Genomic DNA, 21448 nt, shown 5'->3' on the forward strand with positions numbered 1-21448 from the left:
GGATTTGATTCCTCAGAACCCACGTAAAGCCAGGTGCGCAAAGTGGCACATGCATCTGGGCTTTGTTTGCAGCAGCTAAGGGCCCTGGTGCACCCATTCTCTCCCCCTCTCTCTCTTCCTGCTTGCAAATAAATAAAATTATTTAAATTTATTTTTAAAATAATCAAATTGGGCTGGAGAGATGGCTTAGCGGTTAACCGCTTGCCTGTGAAGCTTAAGGACCCCGGTTCGAGGCTCGGTTCCCCAGGTCCCACGTTAGCCAGATGCACAAGGGGGCACACGCATCTGGAGTTCGTTTGCAGTGGCTGGAAGCCCTGGAGCGCCCGTTCTCTCTCTCTCCCTCTATCTGTCTTTCTCTCTGGGTCTGTCGCTCTCAAATAAATAAATAAATAAATAAAATTTAAAATAATAATAATAATCAAATTAAGTTGGTAAAAATATTTTCCACTTCAGAGAAAAGCAATGGTGGGATGGAGATAAGGAAATGCTGTCCTTAGTGTGCATTTATTCTTTGAAGTAGGTATGTTTGTAACTTTGATAAATATGCATACCAGTAACAATAACAATAAATCATCTTATTTGTAAATATTAGTTAAGTCCTAATGGCACAGGATATTGAAAGTAGTTCTGGATTGGGATTGAGGAGTCCTGCCACTTACCAACTACATGATAAGCTATGCAACTTTGACACATTAAGCTCTCAAAACTCAGCTGAAACAATGGTTAAGGATTACACCCTACCCTTCCTGATGCTGAGGAATCCTGGAAGATCCAGGTGAGGTGGTATGTAAAGAACGATGCAGATGATGAGGGCAGTACTTAAACTCACTCAGGCCAGCCAGTTTGAAGCTTGTTTAGTACACATTGGTGTGTCTTACAAGAGATGGGGAAAATGATACATTAGTACAAATCTGACTCATGTATCACCTTTTAGGAAGCACCAGAAGAGCTGACTTGAATGATTATTGACCGTGCCTAATTTATTAGTTCCTCCCTCCTTTGCAGCCCATTTGTCCATGATAGTAGTTGACTAAGTATGAACTCTGGTACAAGAATGGATACATTAGCCAGAGTCCTGACCATGTTGCCATGGTGGTAAAAATATTTAGTCTTCCAAGCAAAGTACTAGAAATAATTTCTAAAAACCTTGATATGATTTACTTTTGTAAAATGATTCCAACAAAACAGATCTTAAGGAACTGGGATAAGTATTTCAGAAAGGCAGTGGGTGTAAAATGCTGAACAGCGTGGTGACTTTTGAAGCAAAGCATTCAATCAAGGGCAGCGTGGTGGGTAAAGGTCATACGTTTCCCAAATGGAGAGCCTTCAAAGACAGGTCATATAGAAAGGAGAGGGGATGCTGCAACTGAAACTTAATTCATCCATTTCATTAATGGAAGAGTTTGTGTTTTCCTTTGAAGCCATGACTGATGTCTCTAGGTGAGAAGGAGGGCTTATGCTGTCCTGCTCTCTTCTTCTCAGCTCACAGTCTGTCTCACCCACTATTTGTAAATCAGCATGGTTAATGGTATTTATTTTGGTTTCCCCCACCTTGCCTTTGGCAAGAAACCAAATAAAATCTACTTTTAGGGAGAAGCCTGAGTCAAAAGTCCTGCTTTCAAATCCTTTTTTCACAAGCTTTGTAACCCTTGGCAGGTCTTTTTGTTGCCTCACAGTTCTGTATTATTGTCTGAAAATGAGAGTGGGACTATTGCTCCAGTGATTTTGGGTGAATTTACAGAGCCACATGAAAGAACTCTCTTTGCACAATACAAGCATAGGAAATGCTATTATCTTTGACTTCCCATCTCCATTGCTTTCCAAATCCATACTACATCTCTAAGCTAAGCCACTACCTCCTCACTTGGCCATGACACTTCCAACAAGCTTCCCTGCATCCACTTTTGCCCTCCCTTCCATTCAGTGTCCACCCCCAACAGGTCACCAGTACTGTCTTGTATGGGATCAAACCCAACCTCATAGCCATACCCTCCAAAAGCTACCTTGTCCTCCGGTACAGTCCCACTCTCACCTCATGCCATCTACCCTTCCTTGGTCCCACCTGATGACTTTTTATATGCTTAGTGATCTTTGCAATAGCTGAATAACTATCCCCGTGCCTTGAGCCTTCCCTGCCCTTCCAGGGTTCAGAAGCCACTTTAAATAGGCATTCCCATTATAGCTCCATATTTTGATATTGCTGTTAGTTCCTACTTACTTACAAATTTTCTCTCTTTCCACTTCCCATTATGTAGGTAATGTGGCCTATTTAGTTTATCCTGTGATAGTCAGAACCTGCAATATGCTTTTTTTGAAAAAACATGTTGTTATTTACTTATTTGCAAGGAGAGAGAGAGTGTGTGTACACCAGGGCTTCTAGCTGCTTCAAAAATATGCCATATGCCTAGGCCTCTTTGTGTATTTGGCTTTACATTGGTACTGGGGAATCAAAACAGGGTTGTTAGGCTTTGCAGGCAAGAGCTTAACCACTGAGAAATCTCTCCAGCCCCAGAAACATGCTTCTTGTTCAGTCAATATTTGTTGAGTTTGTAAATGAATGGACAAGTGAATAAATGACAAAATGATTCAACTTCACATGATTGCTGACTTTTCTCTAAGTAAGAAAGGAAGGAAGGAAGGGAAGGAAGGAAGGAAGGAAGGAAGAAAGGAAGGAAGGAAGGGAAGGAAGGAAATGGGCATTAGTGTGTAGATGTTTTTGAGAAATAGACTTTAAAGGCACCCAATGAGCAACCTGGTAGGCCAGAGCAGTAGGTGTTATTTAGATACGGATGATTACAAGACTAATGATAGACAGCAGTATGCACACCATTAGATAAGTAGTTGCTATATAATTTTGAAGGTACATTCCAACCGTAAGCTTATAAGGCTTAATACTATCACGCTATTTCAGTGCATTATATAGTTCTCCTTATCCAGTAAGCATTATTGAATTTCTGCCTACAGTTGATATATATCAGAATAATGGAAATTTGTAGGATTTCTGTAAAGTTATAGGATATAAAGTTCAACTTAGATCTTTACAAATGGCTTTCAAAGATATGCTCATGAATTAATCCATGTTTCAAATGTTCTTGCTTTAATATCATCTTGAAAGAATCTTTGGAGAGTGGAGCTCTTACCTAGCACAGATAGTTAATGGGAAAAAATTTGACCAAAGTCAGGAATCATAGAAAATAATACTTGCCCTTGGGTGTGAGCTGGTGAGGCTGAGCAGCGATGTTCCGGATCGAAGGCCTCCCTTCGAAGCTGAACCTGGAGGAGATGAAATGGCATGAGGATGTGCTCTCCTCAATAAAGAACTTGCTCATTTAGTGGCCCTGCTGTGACTCACTCCATAGATCTTGAAGAAATTGGACAGCATGCGAAGATGGGGAGTCACATGAGAATGCATGACATGAGGAACATGGTTACAGTTTCTATCTTATCCTCAAATGAATTGGCCCAGAAAGGTGTAAGAACTGCTTGAATGGTCAAAAAATTCTACTTGTAGGGCTGGAGAGATGGCTTAGCGGTTAAGCGCTTGCCTGTGAAGCCTAAGGACCCCAGTTCGAAGCTCGGTTCCCCAGGTCCCACGTTAGCCAGATGCACAAGGGGGCGCACGCGTCTGGAGTTCGTTTGCAGAGGCTGGAAGCCCTGGCGCGCCCATTCTCTCTCTCTCCCTCTATCTGTCTTTCTCTCTGTGTCTGTCGCTCCCAAATAAATAAATAAATAAAAATTTTTTAAAAAATTCTACTTGTAAGAACAAGTAGGCTTGTGGCAACTGGCCTTCATAGCTAAAATATAAATGACTTGGGAAATATGAAAAGATGTCTTATGGTTACAGAGTGTCCTTATTCCTGTAATATTTGGCCTCTGTGAGTGTTGATATAAATGTAAATAAAGTCAAACTCCACTTTCTAGCAAGCTTGATTTAAGGAGATTATGTCTGGAAGAGTATTGTCTCAGCAGTCATTGCATCTACATTTTATGTCTGTGCAGTGTATTTGTGAAGATGTGTTTTATGGAAGTCAGAATATACCCACAATGACACAGAAGCACAGAACCATTAGTCTATATTTTGACTAGACATACCAATGCAAAAAAAAAAAAGAGGAATGATACTTGCAAACAAGTGATACTTGTGCTGGAGAGATTGCTCAGTGGTTAAAGGTGCTTGCTTGCAAAGTCTACTGGCCTGGGTTCAGTTTCCCAGTACCCATGTCAAGCTCAATACACAAAGTGGCACATGTGTGTGGAGTTCATTTGCAGTGGCAAGAGGACCAACCATGCTCAGTCATTCTCTCTCTTTCTCTTTCACTTTTTCTCTAATAAATAAATATTAAAAATGATACTTGTGAGCTGGAGAGATGGCTCAACAGTTAAGTTTGGAACTGAGTTCAAATCACCAGAACCAATGTAAAGCTGGATATGCTCAGCAAGAGACCCTGACTGACACACACATGCACACACACACACGCACATGCATGTGCAAACACATACCACATATACATTTGCAAATAAATAAACAAATAAAGTTTAGTTATTAAAAATGACACTTGCATCCCTGAGCCCTTGATTAAGCAAAAACGTTCAATAGATTTTCATCTGTCTGTCCCTGCAGGTGTGAGCTTTTTCTTGAGTTGTTATTGTGCTGAGGCCCTACAGTCGTTCCCTACATAATTAACACACATGATAGATCGTCTGTGGTTTCCCTTCTACACTTAATGTGGAGTGATGACTTGTAACTATCACCACAGATATTTATACTTACTTGTAGTTGTTCTCAAAGTTTTAAAACTCCCTTGCTCATACAGTTTTTTCTTAATTTTAGAATTATTTTAAATTTATAGAAAAGTGTCACAGATGGATAAGAAGTTCTCATATAGCCATAACCTAGTTTCCCCATTAACCAATCACTGTAAAATATTTGCCAAAAAATTAGAAACTGGCATTGATTCATTTCTATTAAATAAATTTTAATCTCTCTGTTTCACTACTTTTTCCACCTCTGAATTTTCTTCCTGTCCAGGATTATTGCACTAAGCTACCGCATTTCCCCAGCCTTCACTAATCTCCCATACTTATATATAACATCAATTTTTAACATTTTCATTCAATTTATAGATATAGTATTTTTCATCACCTTATCGCTATAGTTTCCCATCCAATAATTAAATTATGTTCATGCAATGAAAAGAACAAATCGCCTGAACAACTTTGGAAATATGACTGTATGTCTAGATTTGCAATTTGCACACACACACACACACACACACACACACACACCAGCTTGCAAGCTGCAAGCTTTTAGCCTGTCAGAGGAATCAGAGGAAGAGGAATGGAAAAGTATCATTAACTTGGCAAGTTCACTAAAAAAAGAAAAGAAAAAGATATCCATACCATAATAATGGTATAATGGTTTACCTGTGCTCTGAGCCTTTCAAGGAAATAGAGCAGAATATGTAGCTGAGAAAACCAAGGCTCTGGGGCCGGAAGCAGTATGTCTAGGGCCACCCAGCCAGGAATTGCACTTGGCTCTCAATTGCCAAGTTAGTGCTCAGGGTATGGTACTGGAAACTTGTATCAAGTCAAAATATTTCTTCACAGAAATAAATTCATAGGTGGTTTTATGAATGCCAAAATATTTTTTTCTGCCCAAATTGTGTTTCCTAGACTTTGTGGAAGAATCAGAATGCACAAGTGAAATCTTTTTATGTCAGAAAACCAAGTGAAAAGTTAGGAGACCATTTTAAGTCCCAGCAAAAGGCACTGGAGTTTTGGACAATATCCTTTTGTTTCATAGATTCTCCTCCAGATATATCAGCTTCAGTGTGACTCTCAGGTAGACAGAAGCTACGGACTTTGGCTCTCCCTTTCCAGTATCCATCTGAGGATCAGTGATGTATCTGGGACACCCTAATTCAAGTTTTGACATGTTACTCAATAACCTAATCTGCTTTTTTTCCATTCAAAAAGGAGGGGAAGCTGGGTGTGGTGGCACACGCCTTAATCCCAGCACTCGGGAGGCAGAGGTAGGAGGATTGCCCTGAGTACAAGGACATCCTGTGACTGCATAGTGAATTCCAGGTCAGCCTGAGCTAGAGTGAGACCCTACCTCAAAAAAAAAAAAAATTTAAAAAAAGAGGGTGTCCCCATGATGGAAGGTGGTAGGTGCTTTATGTTCCCATATTTCCTTATAGTCCACGACACCAACATGGTAAGATAAGAAGCAGGACAGCACAAGGCCAGGCAGTCTGGTACCCTGGGTCCACATCCTGTTTCAGATTTTTATAATCTGTGTGACATTCCTTATCCTCACTTACAACATGGAGACCATAGTAGGACCAAGCTGAAGGTATGAACTGGAATAAAGGGAAAAAACATACAAAGCCAGCTGAGATTTGAGAGTCTTGAGGCTCCATTTAAGAGCAGTTTGCTTTGAATCATATAGCCTGAGTACTTGGAATAGTTCGTAGAATCACTGGACAAAGCTACATTGTGATATGTCTATATCAGAGTGCAATGGCCACATATGACAGGGCCACTAACATTGCCAGTATAATAACCTAAGGAGGAGGCACTCAAGGAAAGTCTATAATAGAAAAGTGGTGGTGCATTAAACCTTTTGTGTTTTAAAATCACTTTTCTGGACCATTTTGATGGCATTAAAAACACCATCAATCCTTAGATTTAAAAAAAAAAAAAAAACTCTGTAGAATAGGAGAAGGACCTTGTCTGACCTTTTCAATCAGTTTATTTTTTAGCAAATATTTGTTCTAAGCACTAAGTTAATTGTTAATTTTAAATAAACTCACTAAAATAGCCAATCATTTATAAACACATTTCAATAGCAAGTATTACCCCTATTTTCTAAGGGAGAAATTCACTCCTACTTACTTTTCTGACTTTTCATCTGCTAGGACCAGGAATCAAGACTGTCCCTAAGAACAGTGATTAAACTAGCCCGTCTAGTGAGAGTAGAAAGGCACAGTGTGTGTGTTTTGCAGTTGTTGTTCAGTTTCACAAATATATTTACAAACTTGGCAATTATGACCCCATAGAGGGAGTCAACAACCACGGTTGCCTCTAGTTGCAAGCCATTGTATACCTTAGAATTACAAAATAGCTAATTATATTTTTCATCAGAGGCCATACATCCCCATAACACTCCATCTCAACCCAAAATAGAATGCTTTAAATTGGGGTCAAGTTTTTAAGCTGATTTTATATGTTTTTCAGCCAGGCATGGCAGCACATGCCTTTAATCCCAGGACTCGGGAGGCAGAGGTAGGAGGATCGCCATGAGTTCAAGGCCACCCTGAGACTACATAGTGAATTCCAGGTCAGCCTGGGCTACAGCAAGACCATACCTTGAACAACCAATATATATATATAATCTTTATAAAGTTGTGAAGCATGATTAATGTCACATTCATCAGTGAAATGGGAAGAATGAAAAGGCAGCTCTCTAGCCTCCTAAGAATAAGTAATTAAGTGGCTTACTTAGTCATATCACAAGGACCTGACTCATCTTGAAGGTAGAGACAGATTCCTGGGGTCCTCAGGACAGCAAGATATGGCTTAGATGGGCCTTTCTTGATTTTAAACTTTGTCATTTAGGTTTATTAACATGAGGACTGACATTAGAGAATTTAATAAGCATTTCAGAATCTATTCTACCCAGCCTCCCTTAGAAAATGTTGTCTTCATTTTAGCTATCTTTTCTGCTGTACATCAGCCAGTGTTCCCCCTGTCCTCTGATAGTCCCTTCTCACAGCACACAAATCGCATGTGGCCACAGAGGAGTTGTCAACAGCTCATCTCCTCCAAGCAGACAGGCCCTGGGATATGGCCTACCACAGGCTCCTGGGCCGGTAACTCTCCCTGTGCCATAACTCAAGCGCAAGGTAAGATCAATGGCAGGTTTACAGGAAAGCATGGCTTTAACTAGCTGAAGTCAGTGTCTGCAGCTTCCCCATTAATACTACTAGCAGTGTCCAACAAGTGAGACTATTGGCCGCCTTTTTACCCACTCTGAACTATTTTTTGATCTTCAGCTTCATTTTCAAACACATCCTAAGAAACCCAGACTCCCAGCAAATTGACAGTGTGACCCTCTTTATGTCAAACCTGGTTTATAGGCCATAGTTCTCTCAACAGATTTACAAGTGTCTATGGGGTTTTAAAAAAATGATTGTTAAACAGGCATTAAGTGAGACACATAGGACTATATAAATATTTTAGCTGGAATAGGGGATTTTTTTTAAATGCCTGAGCCAAATATTACATTAAATCTGAAGACAGTGGCACACTGGTCAGCAGCAGTTGCCAGCTTCGTGCTTTGCCAGCGACTCCCATAGCCAAGACCAGATACCAGAATCCATCTACCAGCTTAGGCTGTGTGTGGTTTTGGAAGTAATTTTCCATCCTCTCTAGTTGTTTATCTCTTTTCTTCTTCTGCCTTTCCATCTCTTCTTCTTTATTTCTCTATGGCCTATTTAGATGTAAACACTTTTCAGAGTAGAAAATTACAGTTAATGTGACTAATTGGGAATGTTTGAGATGGAAACGTAGGCTCAGAGTTCAGGAGAATAATTGAAGGCCTGCAGGTCTCCCAGCTAAGCAGTGTGGTAGCAGGTTGCATTTCGCTCATAGAGTGATATGCGTTGATCTCTGGCGTCTTTGCAGCCAGCTGTTGCAGTGCTGAGAGGAAAAGTGAGATAGTCCCAAGATCACTCATGTTGTCTCTTCTTCCTGCTGACTTCCTGGAATCCTAGAGGCAAGCCTGTTGTCTTCACAATTTCTCTATGAGAGATCCATCACTTCATTTTAGTAACAGTTGCCCTCAAATCACTTTTTGACTTCAATATTAAGCATTCATATAGGAAAACCAGTTGCCTAAATGGAGCAATGAGTATAGTGTATGGCTGGCTCTCTTGTGTTTAATATCTGTAGAAGTAAGAGTTTTGCTCAGCCTGTGGCCTGTGTAGATTCCATCACCAGCCTTTTAATTACTACTCATGGACTCCTATTAACATTATGTGCATATTTCTCAAAATAGTAACCAGTGGGCCATCCAAAATTGTAGGCTCTATTTGTTTTTCACAAATGGCTTGAATAGCTATATACACAGATCATTGTTTGATACTATTGATTGACAAGTAATCCAGAATTTTGTGTGGTATATATATAGAGAGAGAGATTTCAGAAATCTTAGTGTTTGGTGTGTATTTGCCCATCAGTAGTTCCCAAACTCAGATACCTCTGCTGGAATTGGCAATATGGGGATTTATATTGAAATTAAATGTAACACATTAGGGCCCCTGAAAAAGAACAGCAGTACATTTGTCAACAGACCTCAAACCTAGTCTTAATATGGTTAATTCCTTATTAGTTTATAGAAGCTTCTGAATATCATCAATTATTGTCTGGGTTATTTCTTGCCATTATCCATTCTAGGACATAATCACTCCAGGCGCTATGCCCACAGGCCATGGATTGCAGTGTCAGGTACAAGTCTAGCTTGGATCCAACCACCCCTGCAGAGTAGTTTTATGACAGTTTTCAAAATCTATCTCATTGTGGTAACCCTTGGCTGCACCAAATGCAGTTTGGTCACATAAGAACTCTGAAAAAGTTTTTCCCATTTTCCTTGTAAGTCTATATCCTGTAGCCTAAAGTAGTCATGAACTCACAATGAGTTTGTATGGACTCAGACGTGCAATACCGTGCTTGACTCATTGTAGGGATAATGTAGAAAGAACTTCTTTTGTCCAACTCTAGGAAAATTGTTAAGTGAACCATGGTATATATACTTGATGAAACCTCTATCTGACTATAATATACATTGTCAGTGGATTTTATAAAATAAGAAAAAGTATAAATAAATTATGAGTAGAAAGCATAAATATTTTTTTATCAAATATAGAAATACAAAAGATCAGATGTATGAGAATTATCAACAGAAAGAAGTTAAAAAAAGATCACTTGTAAAGGCAGCCCCTGTGAATTTGTGAAGAAAAAGGGCTTAAACACAGAGGAATAAAAAAATAGACCGTGGCTGTGTTCTGAATGTAGTACCATGACTGCCATTTTCCATACTGGCTTTTAAATGTTTTTCAAATATCTGTGCAAGCATGTGTTACCTTCATAACTCAGATGCTGCCCTTTTCCCCACAATGAGCTCCCTTCCTCTAGAAGGTCAAGCACTTCATACTTGGCTTCCTGCCTACAACGGCAATGTATGTGATCAGAATATTGGGGAATGCTCATTTCTCTTCCATTATCATATAACTCTCTTTCTGTTTCTCTCCCTCCTTCTCTCTCCCTCTTTCTCTCTCCCTCCCTCCCTCCCTCCTATCTATCTATCTCACATATTCTTTTTTTGAAACAGTGCCTCTAACTGCAGCTCAGGCTGACCTAAAACTCATTATGTAGCCTAGGCTGCCCTGCTACTTGTGATTCTCCAGTTTGAGCCTCCTGAGTGATAGGATTATAGACATGTGTGAGCACATTTGACTCAGTTTCCTGCCTATTGCATGAAAACTCTTACTTTTCCAAATTAGGCTTACAAATGAGTTTATGTTGAAATATTAATGAACTATTTTTGATATGTTTTCTTTCCATGTTATATATTTACATTTCTCGTAAGACATTTTAGAATTATTGTGTTTAGTTCAAACAACAGCTTCTAAGGGTGCCGATTTTCAAGGAGACCAATGCAAGGAATAGTTTTGAACAAATGGCTGGATCACTTAACACTCTATAAATCAAATCATGCCTGATCTGTCTATATTTAGACCTAGTCATGGGTAGGTGATTAATGAATATTTTTCATGCTAATGTCTCTCAGACCAACCAAGGCTGCATCCATAACCACATAATCATCACAGTGGAAACTGTGACTCAGCTATGAAGTTTGATAGAAGGGTCCTATGAACAGTGTAGACAATACCGTGCAAAAGCTGCAGTAAGTGGCCCAGCTTTGCAAGTCTTTCCAAAAGTCCTAAAGCATGCTGGAATGTCCTTACTTAGCCCTGTCACTTCTACTTAAATTTTTTCATGCAGAATACTCACAATCATGGGATATTAAGGTACATTTGATCTTGGGCAGTCTCCCTGAGTGGAGTGAATCAGAATCATGGGATTCCCCTGGGCCCAAGCTTCCTGGTGGGTTTATTTTTATACAGCATTCTTCTGGGGAAAGAAGTGCCCACTCTCTTAATCAGAGCAACCATTGGGAATATCTCTTCCTGTACAATGGTTTTTATGAGATGAACATTTTATGTGTTTTCTTGAAAGAGTGAAGCGTCTAAGGGGTCCTACTCCCATCAGAGACTGAATACCAGGCAGCTAATAACTGAGTCTTTTTTTTTTTGAGGCAGGGTTTCACTTTAGCTCATGCTGACCTGGAATTCACTATGTAGTCTCAGGGTAGCCTCGAACTCACAGTGATCCTCCTACCTCTGCCTCCCAAGTGCTGGGATTAGAGGCATGCGCCACCACGCCCAGCTCCTGAGTCAATTTTAAGTTACCCAGGAGGAAAAATAACTACACTTCCCTGACCTTTTTTGTTCATTAGTACTTGACGGGGAAAACTCGAGCTAAAAATCCAACTACTCTCTCATTTTGCTGTTCTTTCTCTGCCCTAACTTTTTACACACATGATGGGCAGTGGACGTTTTCTTGCCTAGCTCATCCCTCTCCCATTTGGCGTCTTTCTTGCAGCCTGTACTTCTCAGGAACCACTTTTGATATCAGCTGTGACCTCCATGAGGCTAAAATTTGCTTCTTTGTCTTCATTTTCTCTGCCTCTCAGCGGCAGTGCACAGAATTGATTGCTCTTTCCTCCTTGCTGTTCAGCCTTGCTCTCAGGTCATGTAACTTCATTCCTCTTTTTCTACTTGCCAGATAATTCTCCACCACTCTCTCCCAGGGTCATCCCCAAGCTGTGTCCCGCATCCCTTCTCTGCTCCGGCTATGCTCCCTTACTGGCAAGCCATCTATTGCTGTGGCTTAGGCACCAAATTTATGTCAATGACTCTTTGGTGTATATTTTTGTTCCAACCTTGTGCCCTGAACTGCAGGATTTTATATGTGACATGAATGTCGAGTTAACCTTTTTTATTCTTAGCATTTCACAAATAACAATCATCATTCCAACTACCCAAGCATGTCTGTAGGCCCATTCCTTACTTCAATTAAGTTTCTATTCAAATATCTTCTAGTGAGACTTTTCTTAACTACCTTAAAGAAAATGCAAGTCCCTTATGTCTTTGATACTTTATAATGCCCTTTACCCCTTCAAGGTGGTCCTGTGTCTTTTTACCACTCACTTCAGTGGGTCACCTGCTAAATCTCTGGGGCCAGATGCATTCTATTCCTTGTAGAGACACTGTCCTTGTAACTGAAATCTGAGCAAAATGATCCAAGGACTTACTACTGCATTACTTAACTTAGCCAACTGGTCTCTCTTCCTTCAGTTCCCCTTACTTTTTCCATTGAACTCCTAAATGGTCTTTTCTGGATATCCCTCCTTCATCCAGTATGAATTGGAAGACCTTACTAAGTGACTTAACATTATAGTATAATCAGTTTATTTCTTACTGTCTCCAGGCTGCAAACATTTTCAGAGGAGAAATATATATCTTGTTAAATATTTGTTTCTAATATGTAGTACGGTGGAATATAGCAGATACCCAATCCATGTTTTGAATGTATAACTATTTGTATAACCCATGTTGTCATGATACAGCTAAGAACCACCCTGTGTCCTGTGACCTAAGAGCAACTTACTCCAATATCACACATCTCTAAGATTCAGAATGAGATTAAGAGGTACTTGGGTTGGCACCTTGTGAGGTGTCTTTGTTCTTCTGTACTAGGTCTAACCCTCGTGTAAAATTCAGTCCTTCTTATATTCACATCCCACACCTCATCAAGCAGTGTGAGCTCAGGACACTGTACTGTGCGGACTCTCAGGGGCCAGCAGTCTTTGACTCAGTTGTTCCTGTCTTTCCACCCTTGCTTCTGTAACCATCTCACCTTCATAAGGAGTCTCAAGCTCTTCTTCCTCTTATAAAAGATTGCATCCCATATCTCTAAAGCTAGAATATCAGACAATACCTATCCAGACTCATATATGAGAAAAGTAAAAGGCTTAATTTCAAGAAATGATTAAAAGTCTTTGTTTCCAATAATGAGTATTCTTTTTCTATGAATTTTGAAACTAGATTTTGGTATTTTAAAGTATTTATTTAAGAGTATGAGAGATAAAGAGAGAGAGAGACTGTGGGTATGCTGGCCACTTGCTACTGCAAACAAACTCAATACAGTGTCTACCACTTTGTGTATCTGGCTTTACCTGGGTACTGGGGAATTGAATCCAGGCCAGCAGGATTCGAAAGCAAGTGTCTTTAGCTACTAACCCATCTCCCCAGCCCCTAGGATTATTTGAGACAGAGAGAGTGTGAGTATGGGTACACCAGGGCTTCTTGTCACTGTAAATGAGCTCCAGATGTTTGTTCCACTTTGTGCTTCTGGCCTTATGTGGGTTCTGAGGAATCAAACCTCAGCCACATTAGCATTTTCCAGTAAGCACCTCTAACCCTTGAGCCATCTCTTCAGGCTCTTGGGTTTTTTTTAAATGCATATTTCTTGCCTGAATGGATGAGTGGAATGAAAATAGCATGATGTTCAGCCTCCTTGTGTTTTGTCCAGCTGAAGCATCTATCTCCATTGTAATATGTATTATGTGCATATGAGGGACTCTTCCAGCAGCTTTGTGTGTATACGTGTGCCTGCATACAAATCCATACATGAGAGTCAAATTCCGCCAAGACTGTAATGTCAGCACTGCATGTGTATAAGTCACTGTCCCTTATTTGGTAGTTTATTCATTGGATGTCTTTTGAACTATTCATTAAAATAAATGCAGAGATATAATTATATGTAAAACTACACTTTCCACATGCTAGAAATAACTAATAGTCAAGAAAAGTATAGTGTTATTACAAGAGTGAAATAGGTAATACTGTTTTTGTTCTATAAGAAACCACAATATTGTTGAATGGAAAGTGAAAAAGAAATCTTGATGAAGAGAATTAATTGGTGCAGAGTTCAAAGTGATGACTCATCATAAATAGACCCTAAGGCCTGGGAGTAGAGGAGAATGACATGGCAGATATCCTGATGTTGGCCAGGAATGAGGAACTGAGACAGGGCCACTGTGGTGGGGACAACGGAGTATTGCTGAGGAACTGGAACTGGGAAGGAGTCAGCCTTCTAGACTGCTTGGGGACTGGGGACAAACTCTTAAGGTAATGAAAGCCACTAGTGTCTGTAGGCAGGAGAGTGGTGTAGTCAGAGGTTTTAAAGGTTACTTGTCTTTAGTGTGAAATGAGAAGCAGAGGTGAGCATGGGAAGAACAGTACCAAGGTACATGGGCACAAGTATCAGTTGAGAACAGGGAATTCAGGAGTTCTTCAGAAATGAAACTAGGAGCCATGCATGTGGCCTATGAAGTCACCTCTCAGAGATCGTTATTTACATCTTTACTAGGGATGATGCTGTCCAGAAACAACATACTACAGGACAGGAAATGTTGTCAGAACCCAGAGAACATTTCTATTCAAGGACTAGAAACAGGAGGCTAGGACTACAAAAACAACAGAATGGCAGAGAGCACAGAACCTGTGCTGGGGGAACAGAGATGCCAAGAAAGGGAGGCAGCCACAGTGGAATTTTGCTGGGCTGTCATTAAGCAGACATGTGAAAATGAAGGTACTCATGACAGGTTTATCACAAAACAGACACATCGTGAAAAGGAAGACATTCGTGAGGAGATAGGTTCATTGGTGCCCTCAGACTGCTTTCTCAGGTCATAAATGTGAATACTGGTGATTTTTTAAAGATGATTTTACTATACAAGGAATAACTATTGGTTTACTAAACGCATAAAAATCAGAAATTATTCAAAGTTATTCAAAGAATTTATAGTACTGATGTTTTATCTAACTCTTCTTGAAAATGAGAGGAATAGAAATTCATTATCTAGCTGGACTTTCTACTGCTTCAGTATTTTAAATCGATAAAGCATATTTTGGAGCATAGATGTCTCAGTGGTTAAAGGCACTTGTTCCTCAAGCCTGTCCACCACAGTTGAGATCTCTAGCATTCATGTAAAAAGACAGACAGAGTTACACTCATCTGTAGTCCCACTGCACCTATGGCAGTAAGAGACAGCCAGGAGAATCCGAAGTCCATGGAATAGCTGGAATGACCTTCCCAAAGAGAGTTAGCAAGAGAAACCTTGTCTCAAGCAAAGTGGAAGGAGAGGAGCAGTACTCTGAGGTTGTCCTCTGACCTACACACACACACACACACACACACACACGTAAGTAATAAAAAAATTCTAGTAAGCATATATTTTGGAGAGTGTTTGCTGTTTAAAATACAGAATGAAGCCAGGCATGGTGGCACACGCCTTTAATCCCAGCACTCAGGAGGCAGAGGTAGGAGGATTGCCGTGAGTTCAAGGCCACCCTGAGACTTCATAGTAAATTCCAGGTCAGCCTGGGCTAGAGTGAGACCCTACCTCAAAAAAAAAAAAATACAGAATGATTTTTCTGTATATTTGAGTCCTTAGATGAATTTTATTTACCAAAAATCTAAGAATAAAAGATATTAAATAATATTCCAAGACAATAAAGTATATGGAAAACAAAGAACATATAAATGTGTTTTTCAACTCAGAGTAGTTTAGATCTGGGTGCCATGACACATGCCTGAAATCCTGGAATTTAGTAAGCGGGAGGATTGTGATAGTGAAATCCTGTGTCAAAAAAAAAAAAAGTTTAAGAAATACTTTCTAGAGCTGGAGAGATGGCTTAGCAGTTAAGGCACATGCATATGAAGCCTAAGGACCTTGGTTTGATTCTCCAGGTCCCAAATAAGACAGATGCATATGGTGTCTCATGCATCTGGAGTTTGTTTGCAGTGGCTAGAGGCCCTGGCATGCCATTCTTACTCTCTCTCTCCTTCTCTCTATCACTAATAAATATATAAAAATAAAATCTTTAAAGAATTAAAAAAATACTTTCTATAATGTATCAACTGTATATAGATAGATAATAGATAAATTGATTGATAGATAATAGATAGATGGATAGATGCATATGTGCATGTAAATTTATGTGTATATGCATGGCTACACTCATATATATACCTATAACTCCCTGTGTGTGTTGAAGAAAAGAAATAACTTGCATGTTTGTATGTGGGTCTAATAACTAGAAATAATAACTACTACATTCCATATGTATTAAGAAGTATTAGTAACCCATACCCTGCTATGTCTGAGGACAAGAGTTTAGTCTGTTTTGTTGTTGCTGCTGTTGATATATTGTAATACCTGGTCCAAGTCAGTGCACATTGTTGGAGCTCAAGTATTTGTGCAATTGATGTATCTATTGAATGAGTTACTTTATATAATTAACTCTTAAACTGAGCATTTTAAATCCTTTAAAAACTGACTCAGATTTGCATCTTTCACCTAAGCCCCATAGATACAATACAGAAGTTTTCTATAAGCAGATAGTTTCATGTGTTGCTACAACAATCCTCTATATTTGTTCTTTGAGCTTGGAGCCTATAGGAAGGACTGGGATCTTGTAAATTTGAAGAATATATAAAACTGATATAGGACCATGAAACAATATGGTAGGAATTCCTAACTTGTACTCAGGGAAGCAACAAGAAGGCAAAATTCAAGATTAGAAAACAAAGAACCTGCCTGAAGTGCATTCTGGCTCAACAAAGCTCTGAGTTCAGTCCCCACACTACACACACACACACTCACACACACTCAGTGTTTTCTGACATATATATATATATATATATATATATACAATCTCTGTATCTTCATAGTAATTTCCCCTGTGTATTTGCTGCATTAAAGAGAAAGCAAAAGTAGATAACCACCTGTGTGACCCAAAATCCAACATTTGACATCTTAAAGCATTCAAGACAGGATCTTTTTGCTGAAATGATTCACGAATACGTAGTCTTTAAATACAGATTCTTTGGCTTTAATCTGTATTCTGTATCATTTTATTATATATAGGCTTATAATATTTGCTCTCTCACTATGATTATTTATTAACAGATAACTTTAGAAACAGGTATCTTAACAGTTAAAAGTGTTAGAGATAAAACAATCAAAGCAGGCTGGAGAGATGGCTTAGTGGTTAGGCGCTGGCCTGTGAAGCTTAAGGACCAGGTTTGAGGCTTAACTCCCCAGGACCCATGTTAGCCAGATTCACAAGGGGGCGCACGCATCTGGAATTTGTTTGCAGTGGCTGGAGGCCCTGGCATGCCCATTCTCTCTATATATACCTGCCTCTTTCTCTCTCTGTCTGTTGCTCTCAAATAAATAAATATTATAAATTTTTTTTTAATTTTTTTTTATTTATTTGAGAGCGAGAGACACAGAGAGAAAGACAGATAGAGGGAGAGAGAATGGGCACGCCAGGGTTTCCAGCCTCTGCAAACGAACTCCAGACGCGTGCGCCCCCTTGTGCATCTGGCTAATGTGGGACCTGGGGAACTGAGCCTCGAACCGGGGTCCTTAGGCTTCACAGGCAAGCGCTTAACCGCTAAGCCATCTCTCCAGCCCTCAAATAAATAAATTTTTAAAAATAACAAAAACATTTAAAAAAAAACAATCAAAGCAAAGCAAGCTGGAATGGCTTTAGATTTTAGATTTCATGTAGCTCTCATATAGCTCAGCCTGTGACTGAGCAACCTTGGTGGTCTCGCAGGATTGTCTAGGAGCCTTCTGGTGGACAATGAATGATATTTGTGGTTTTGTCCATGGCCTCTCTTCTTTGAGCACTGCCAGTCTCCAGTGTCATCATTAATTAGTCTTGGGTCTCCTATTTGTGTGTTAAGAGACATCTCTGATAAGCCAAGTTAATAAATTGGAGTGGGTGAGTTGCTGGCCACTGGAACATGCGACTGTGTGGGGACAATAGGAGAGCAGCCCTCTACTTTGATCATGTGGAGAAGTTTAATTCTAACAAGCTGCATGGGAGTTCTAGCTTGTGGGGTTGCAGAGAGGACCTCCAAGCGCAGCAGTGGGACTGCTGTCATTTGTACTGGTTTTAGTTTCCAATTTCAAAACCATGAGGCTCTGAGGCCTGGGGGAATAGATTCCTATGTTGCTTCATCTATCTTTCTAGGAGCTTGCCTGCATTCTTCAATGCATCTCACAATGGATAGTGAAATTTCAGCAAGGGAATGACAGTCATTATCCTCATGCTCTAGCCAGGTGATTGGCACTATGACATACTTCCGTAAGTTTAGTGCATAGCATCTGCAGCATATAATCCCCAGCATCATGCTCTTACTGTTCTGGCTGTGACATATTTCCTTGATCAGTCTTACCAAATCATAATCATCATAAATATTTATGAGCCTGCTTGCTAGTTCCAGGCATTCTGCAAATGACTTTCATGCACTAGCTCAGTTCTCATGTCATAACTGGGTAGTGTCCCATTTTGCAACTAAGAAAAAAACCACAGCCCATCTGGCCTCAGGTAGTTTTTCATCCATGCACAAACATTTTACCACTCCATGATATGGCTCATAAAATTTGAACATTTTGATGGGCACCTCATGGGTTCCTGACACTATATCAAGGATAAATCAGCTGTAGTAGGCAATCCTTTAAATTTAGGTAAAACTAGAAATTTTGTTTTAGTAATTAGGGAAACAAGCTCTAAACTTTTTGCTGACTAAAAAGTAACCTTGAAGACATTATCATGATGGCTTCAATTCCATCCCATTTCTGAATTATAGGCATGTCTTAGATCATTTGTGTCTATGAAAACACTCTTAAAAGGTCTGGAGAGATGGCTTAGTGGTTGTGGAACTTGCTGGCAAAGCCTAAGGACCCAGGTTCGATTCTCCTGGTTCCATGTAAGCCAGATGCAGAAGGTGGCACATGTGTCTGGAGTTTGTTTACAATGACTAGAGGCCCTGACACAGCCATTCTCTCTCTGTCTCTCTTGCCCTCTCTGTCTCAAATTTAAAAAAAGGAAAGGAAAAAGAAAAGAAAAAACTCTAAAAAGAGTTATTGGGACCTGGACGTCATTGAGAGTTTTGGAACTTGAAAATACCATGGGAAATTCTATGGCTACATGTGTTCTCAGAGTCATTGCTGGATATCATTGGAAAAGTGTGTCATCCTGAAAGGTTGTTGTTAAATGATGGATCAAAGCCTGTCTTTCCTTTATGTCAGCCTCCTCTAGAGCCAACCATTCAAGATAGTCATCTTTGCTACCTTGCTTATACCTCATGGCTGCAGAGGCAGAGCTTGTCAGTCTTTAGAACAGCTTTTGACTTCTTTGGGTCACAAAAGACCACTAACGAAGAATTGTCTTTGGTCACAGCTAAGATACACAAGCGCTAATAAGAGCTGGAAAGCAGTTGAGTGGGAAGGAAAGGTCTGTGTATAGTTTTCGTGACATGCACCACCACCAATAAGCAATAACTTAAGAAGTCCTCACATAATTCTACTTCCTATAGTGCCTTGTCTTGTAAAATGTCAAGCAGATCCCAAGTGTATGATCACTAGTAAATAAAGTTAGCATATTAAACCTATCTAAAGGATTATGCATTGTTATTTTTGATATTTTATTATAAAAGTAAAAGAGGGCAACATAAAATAACTGAAATATTTGACATTGTATTTGAGAAACAAATGCATCTGATCTGATGTGAGTAGTCACAGTTCTCACTGAGTTCTCAAGGTGCTCATCAGGTACTTGGGTTCTGGAAAGTAGTTGCTCACAGATACAGGTGCTGCCAAAAATTGATGCTGGGATAAGGCATGACTGTGAAGCAGGGTTATTTTTCTCTTGGATGGTAGGACCTATATGGTAAAGAGATATGATCAAATTTTTCTTTAGATTAAATGTCAATCTATTTGAAGATTGTCAAGTAACATACTTATGTCAACTGAAAAAGGATTTGCATGTATCAGAGGATTATTTTCTTGAAAATCTTGAAATTTTCCAAATTCTTACATCAAATGAGAAAAAAGGCTACATAGTTTTCACTGTTCACAAGACTGTATTTACTCAATGTGTCAAAATGCATAAAATTGCTTGCATTGAATTTTCTGTAATTTCAGCGAAGACTGTTGTTGAAACATTGGATTGATGAGCTGGTTTTCACCTTGAAGAGGCATGTTTAATTCATTTAAATAAGTGGTTAAATCCAATTTAAAAATGCTAAATCTGGGTCTGGAGAGATGCATTCCCAGTTAAGGTGCTTGCCTGCAACATCTAAGGATCCAGGTTCAGTTCCCCAGTACCCACATAAGGTGTGCAGTTCGTTTGCAGTAGCTACAAGCAGTAGCTACAAGCCCTGGTGCATCCATTCTTTCTCCCTGTCTCTCTCTTTCTCTCTCAAAAAGTAAAAATAAAATAAAATATTTTTAAAATGCTAAATATGTAAGCCAGTTTCAATGTCAATTTCTGGCACAAATTTGTCTTTTTGATACTATAAATGACTTGACAACCTGTCACAAATTATAAAATCATTTTTACATTTGGCCTTGATGTGGCCATCTTCACAAAATAAACAATGTCACCATAGTCAGAGTTAACATTTTTCAGAAATTACTGGAATCAGCTATGATCTAATTCCTTGGCTGTTAGGAAATTCACAGCTTTGATGACGATTTTTCATGACGTTAGTAATTTTTAACTTTTTTGCAAACAAATTATCTTGACATACTGTGCAGTGATAGGTCATTAAATGTGAGTTTTGAGCAACAATTGCATCATCTTCTATTAATTTTAGAAATCCCTCTCTTTTACCTGCCAGGGCACCATTAATAACTACACCAGATATGTTCACAATGGACAAAGAAAATCTCTTTAACATAGTTTTTACTGCTTCATTAAAAAAATGTCATGTTTCATTCTTGTCTTTAAAGGCACTAAGGAAGCCATTTCTTCAGTGACATTATATCCATATTTTCTGGGTGTTTTTTTTGTTTCATTTTTTGTTGCTGTTGTTGGGTTTTGTTCTTGTTGTTTTTGTTAATTTTTTTGTTTTTTTCAAGGTAAGGCCTCGCTCTACCTCAGGCTGACCTGGCACTCACTATGTAGTCCCAAACTCACAGCAATCCTCCTGCCTCTGCCTCCCAAGTGCTGCTGTGATTAAAGGCTTGTGCCACCATGCTCTGCTTTTTGTTTCATTTTTCAATGGGGAAGAGTTCGGGTTCGATGTTGACACCTGCTGCTTTCTTTTTTAGGGTGTCTGGGGGTTTCAAAGTAGGGTTTCTCTCTAACCCACTTTATAATTCTAGTCTGGCTTCCAGTTCCTAGTAAACTCAGTGATCCTCCTGCCCCTGCCTCCTGAATGCTGGGACTTAAAG

The 21448-nt window shown here is 39.4% G+C and overlaps 2 protein-coding genes across 5 annotated transcripts in view; both read left to right on the forward strand.

The window, feature by feature from the left end:
* Fmn1 (formin 1) overlaps positions 1-21448 on the forward strand; it is a 434422-nt gene that overhangs the window by 307029 nt on the left and 105945 nt on the right. The window lies entirely within an intron of this gene.
* LOC123462751 (mitochondrial import receptor subunit TOM5 homolog) lies at positions 3238-3404 on the forward strand. The gene is given in 2 exon segments (XM_045156006.1): positions 3238-3328; positions 3331-3404. Coding segments are annotated over 2 exon segments (165 nt in total).

This window comes from Jaculus jaculus, chromosome 8 (assembly GCF_020740685.1).
Source record: "Jaculus jaculus isolate mJacJac1 chromosome 8, mJacJac1.mat.Y.cur, whole genome shotgun sequence".
Classification (NCBI taxonomy): domain Eukaryota; kingdom Metazoa; phylum Chordata; class Mammalia; order Rodentia; family Dipodidae; genus Jaculus; species Jaculus jaculus.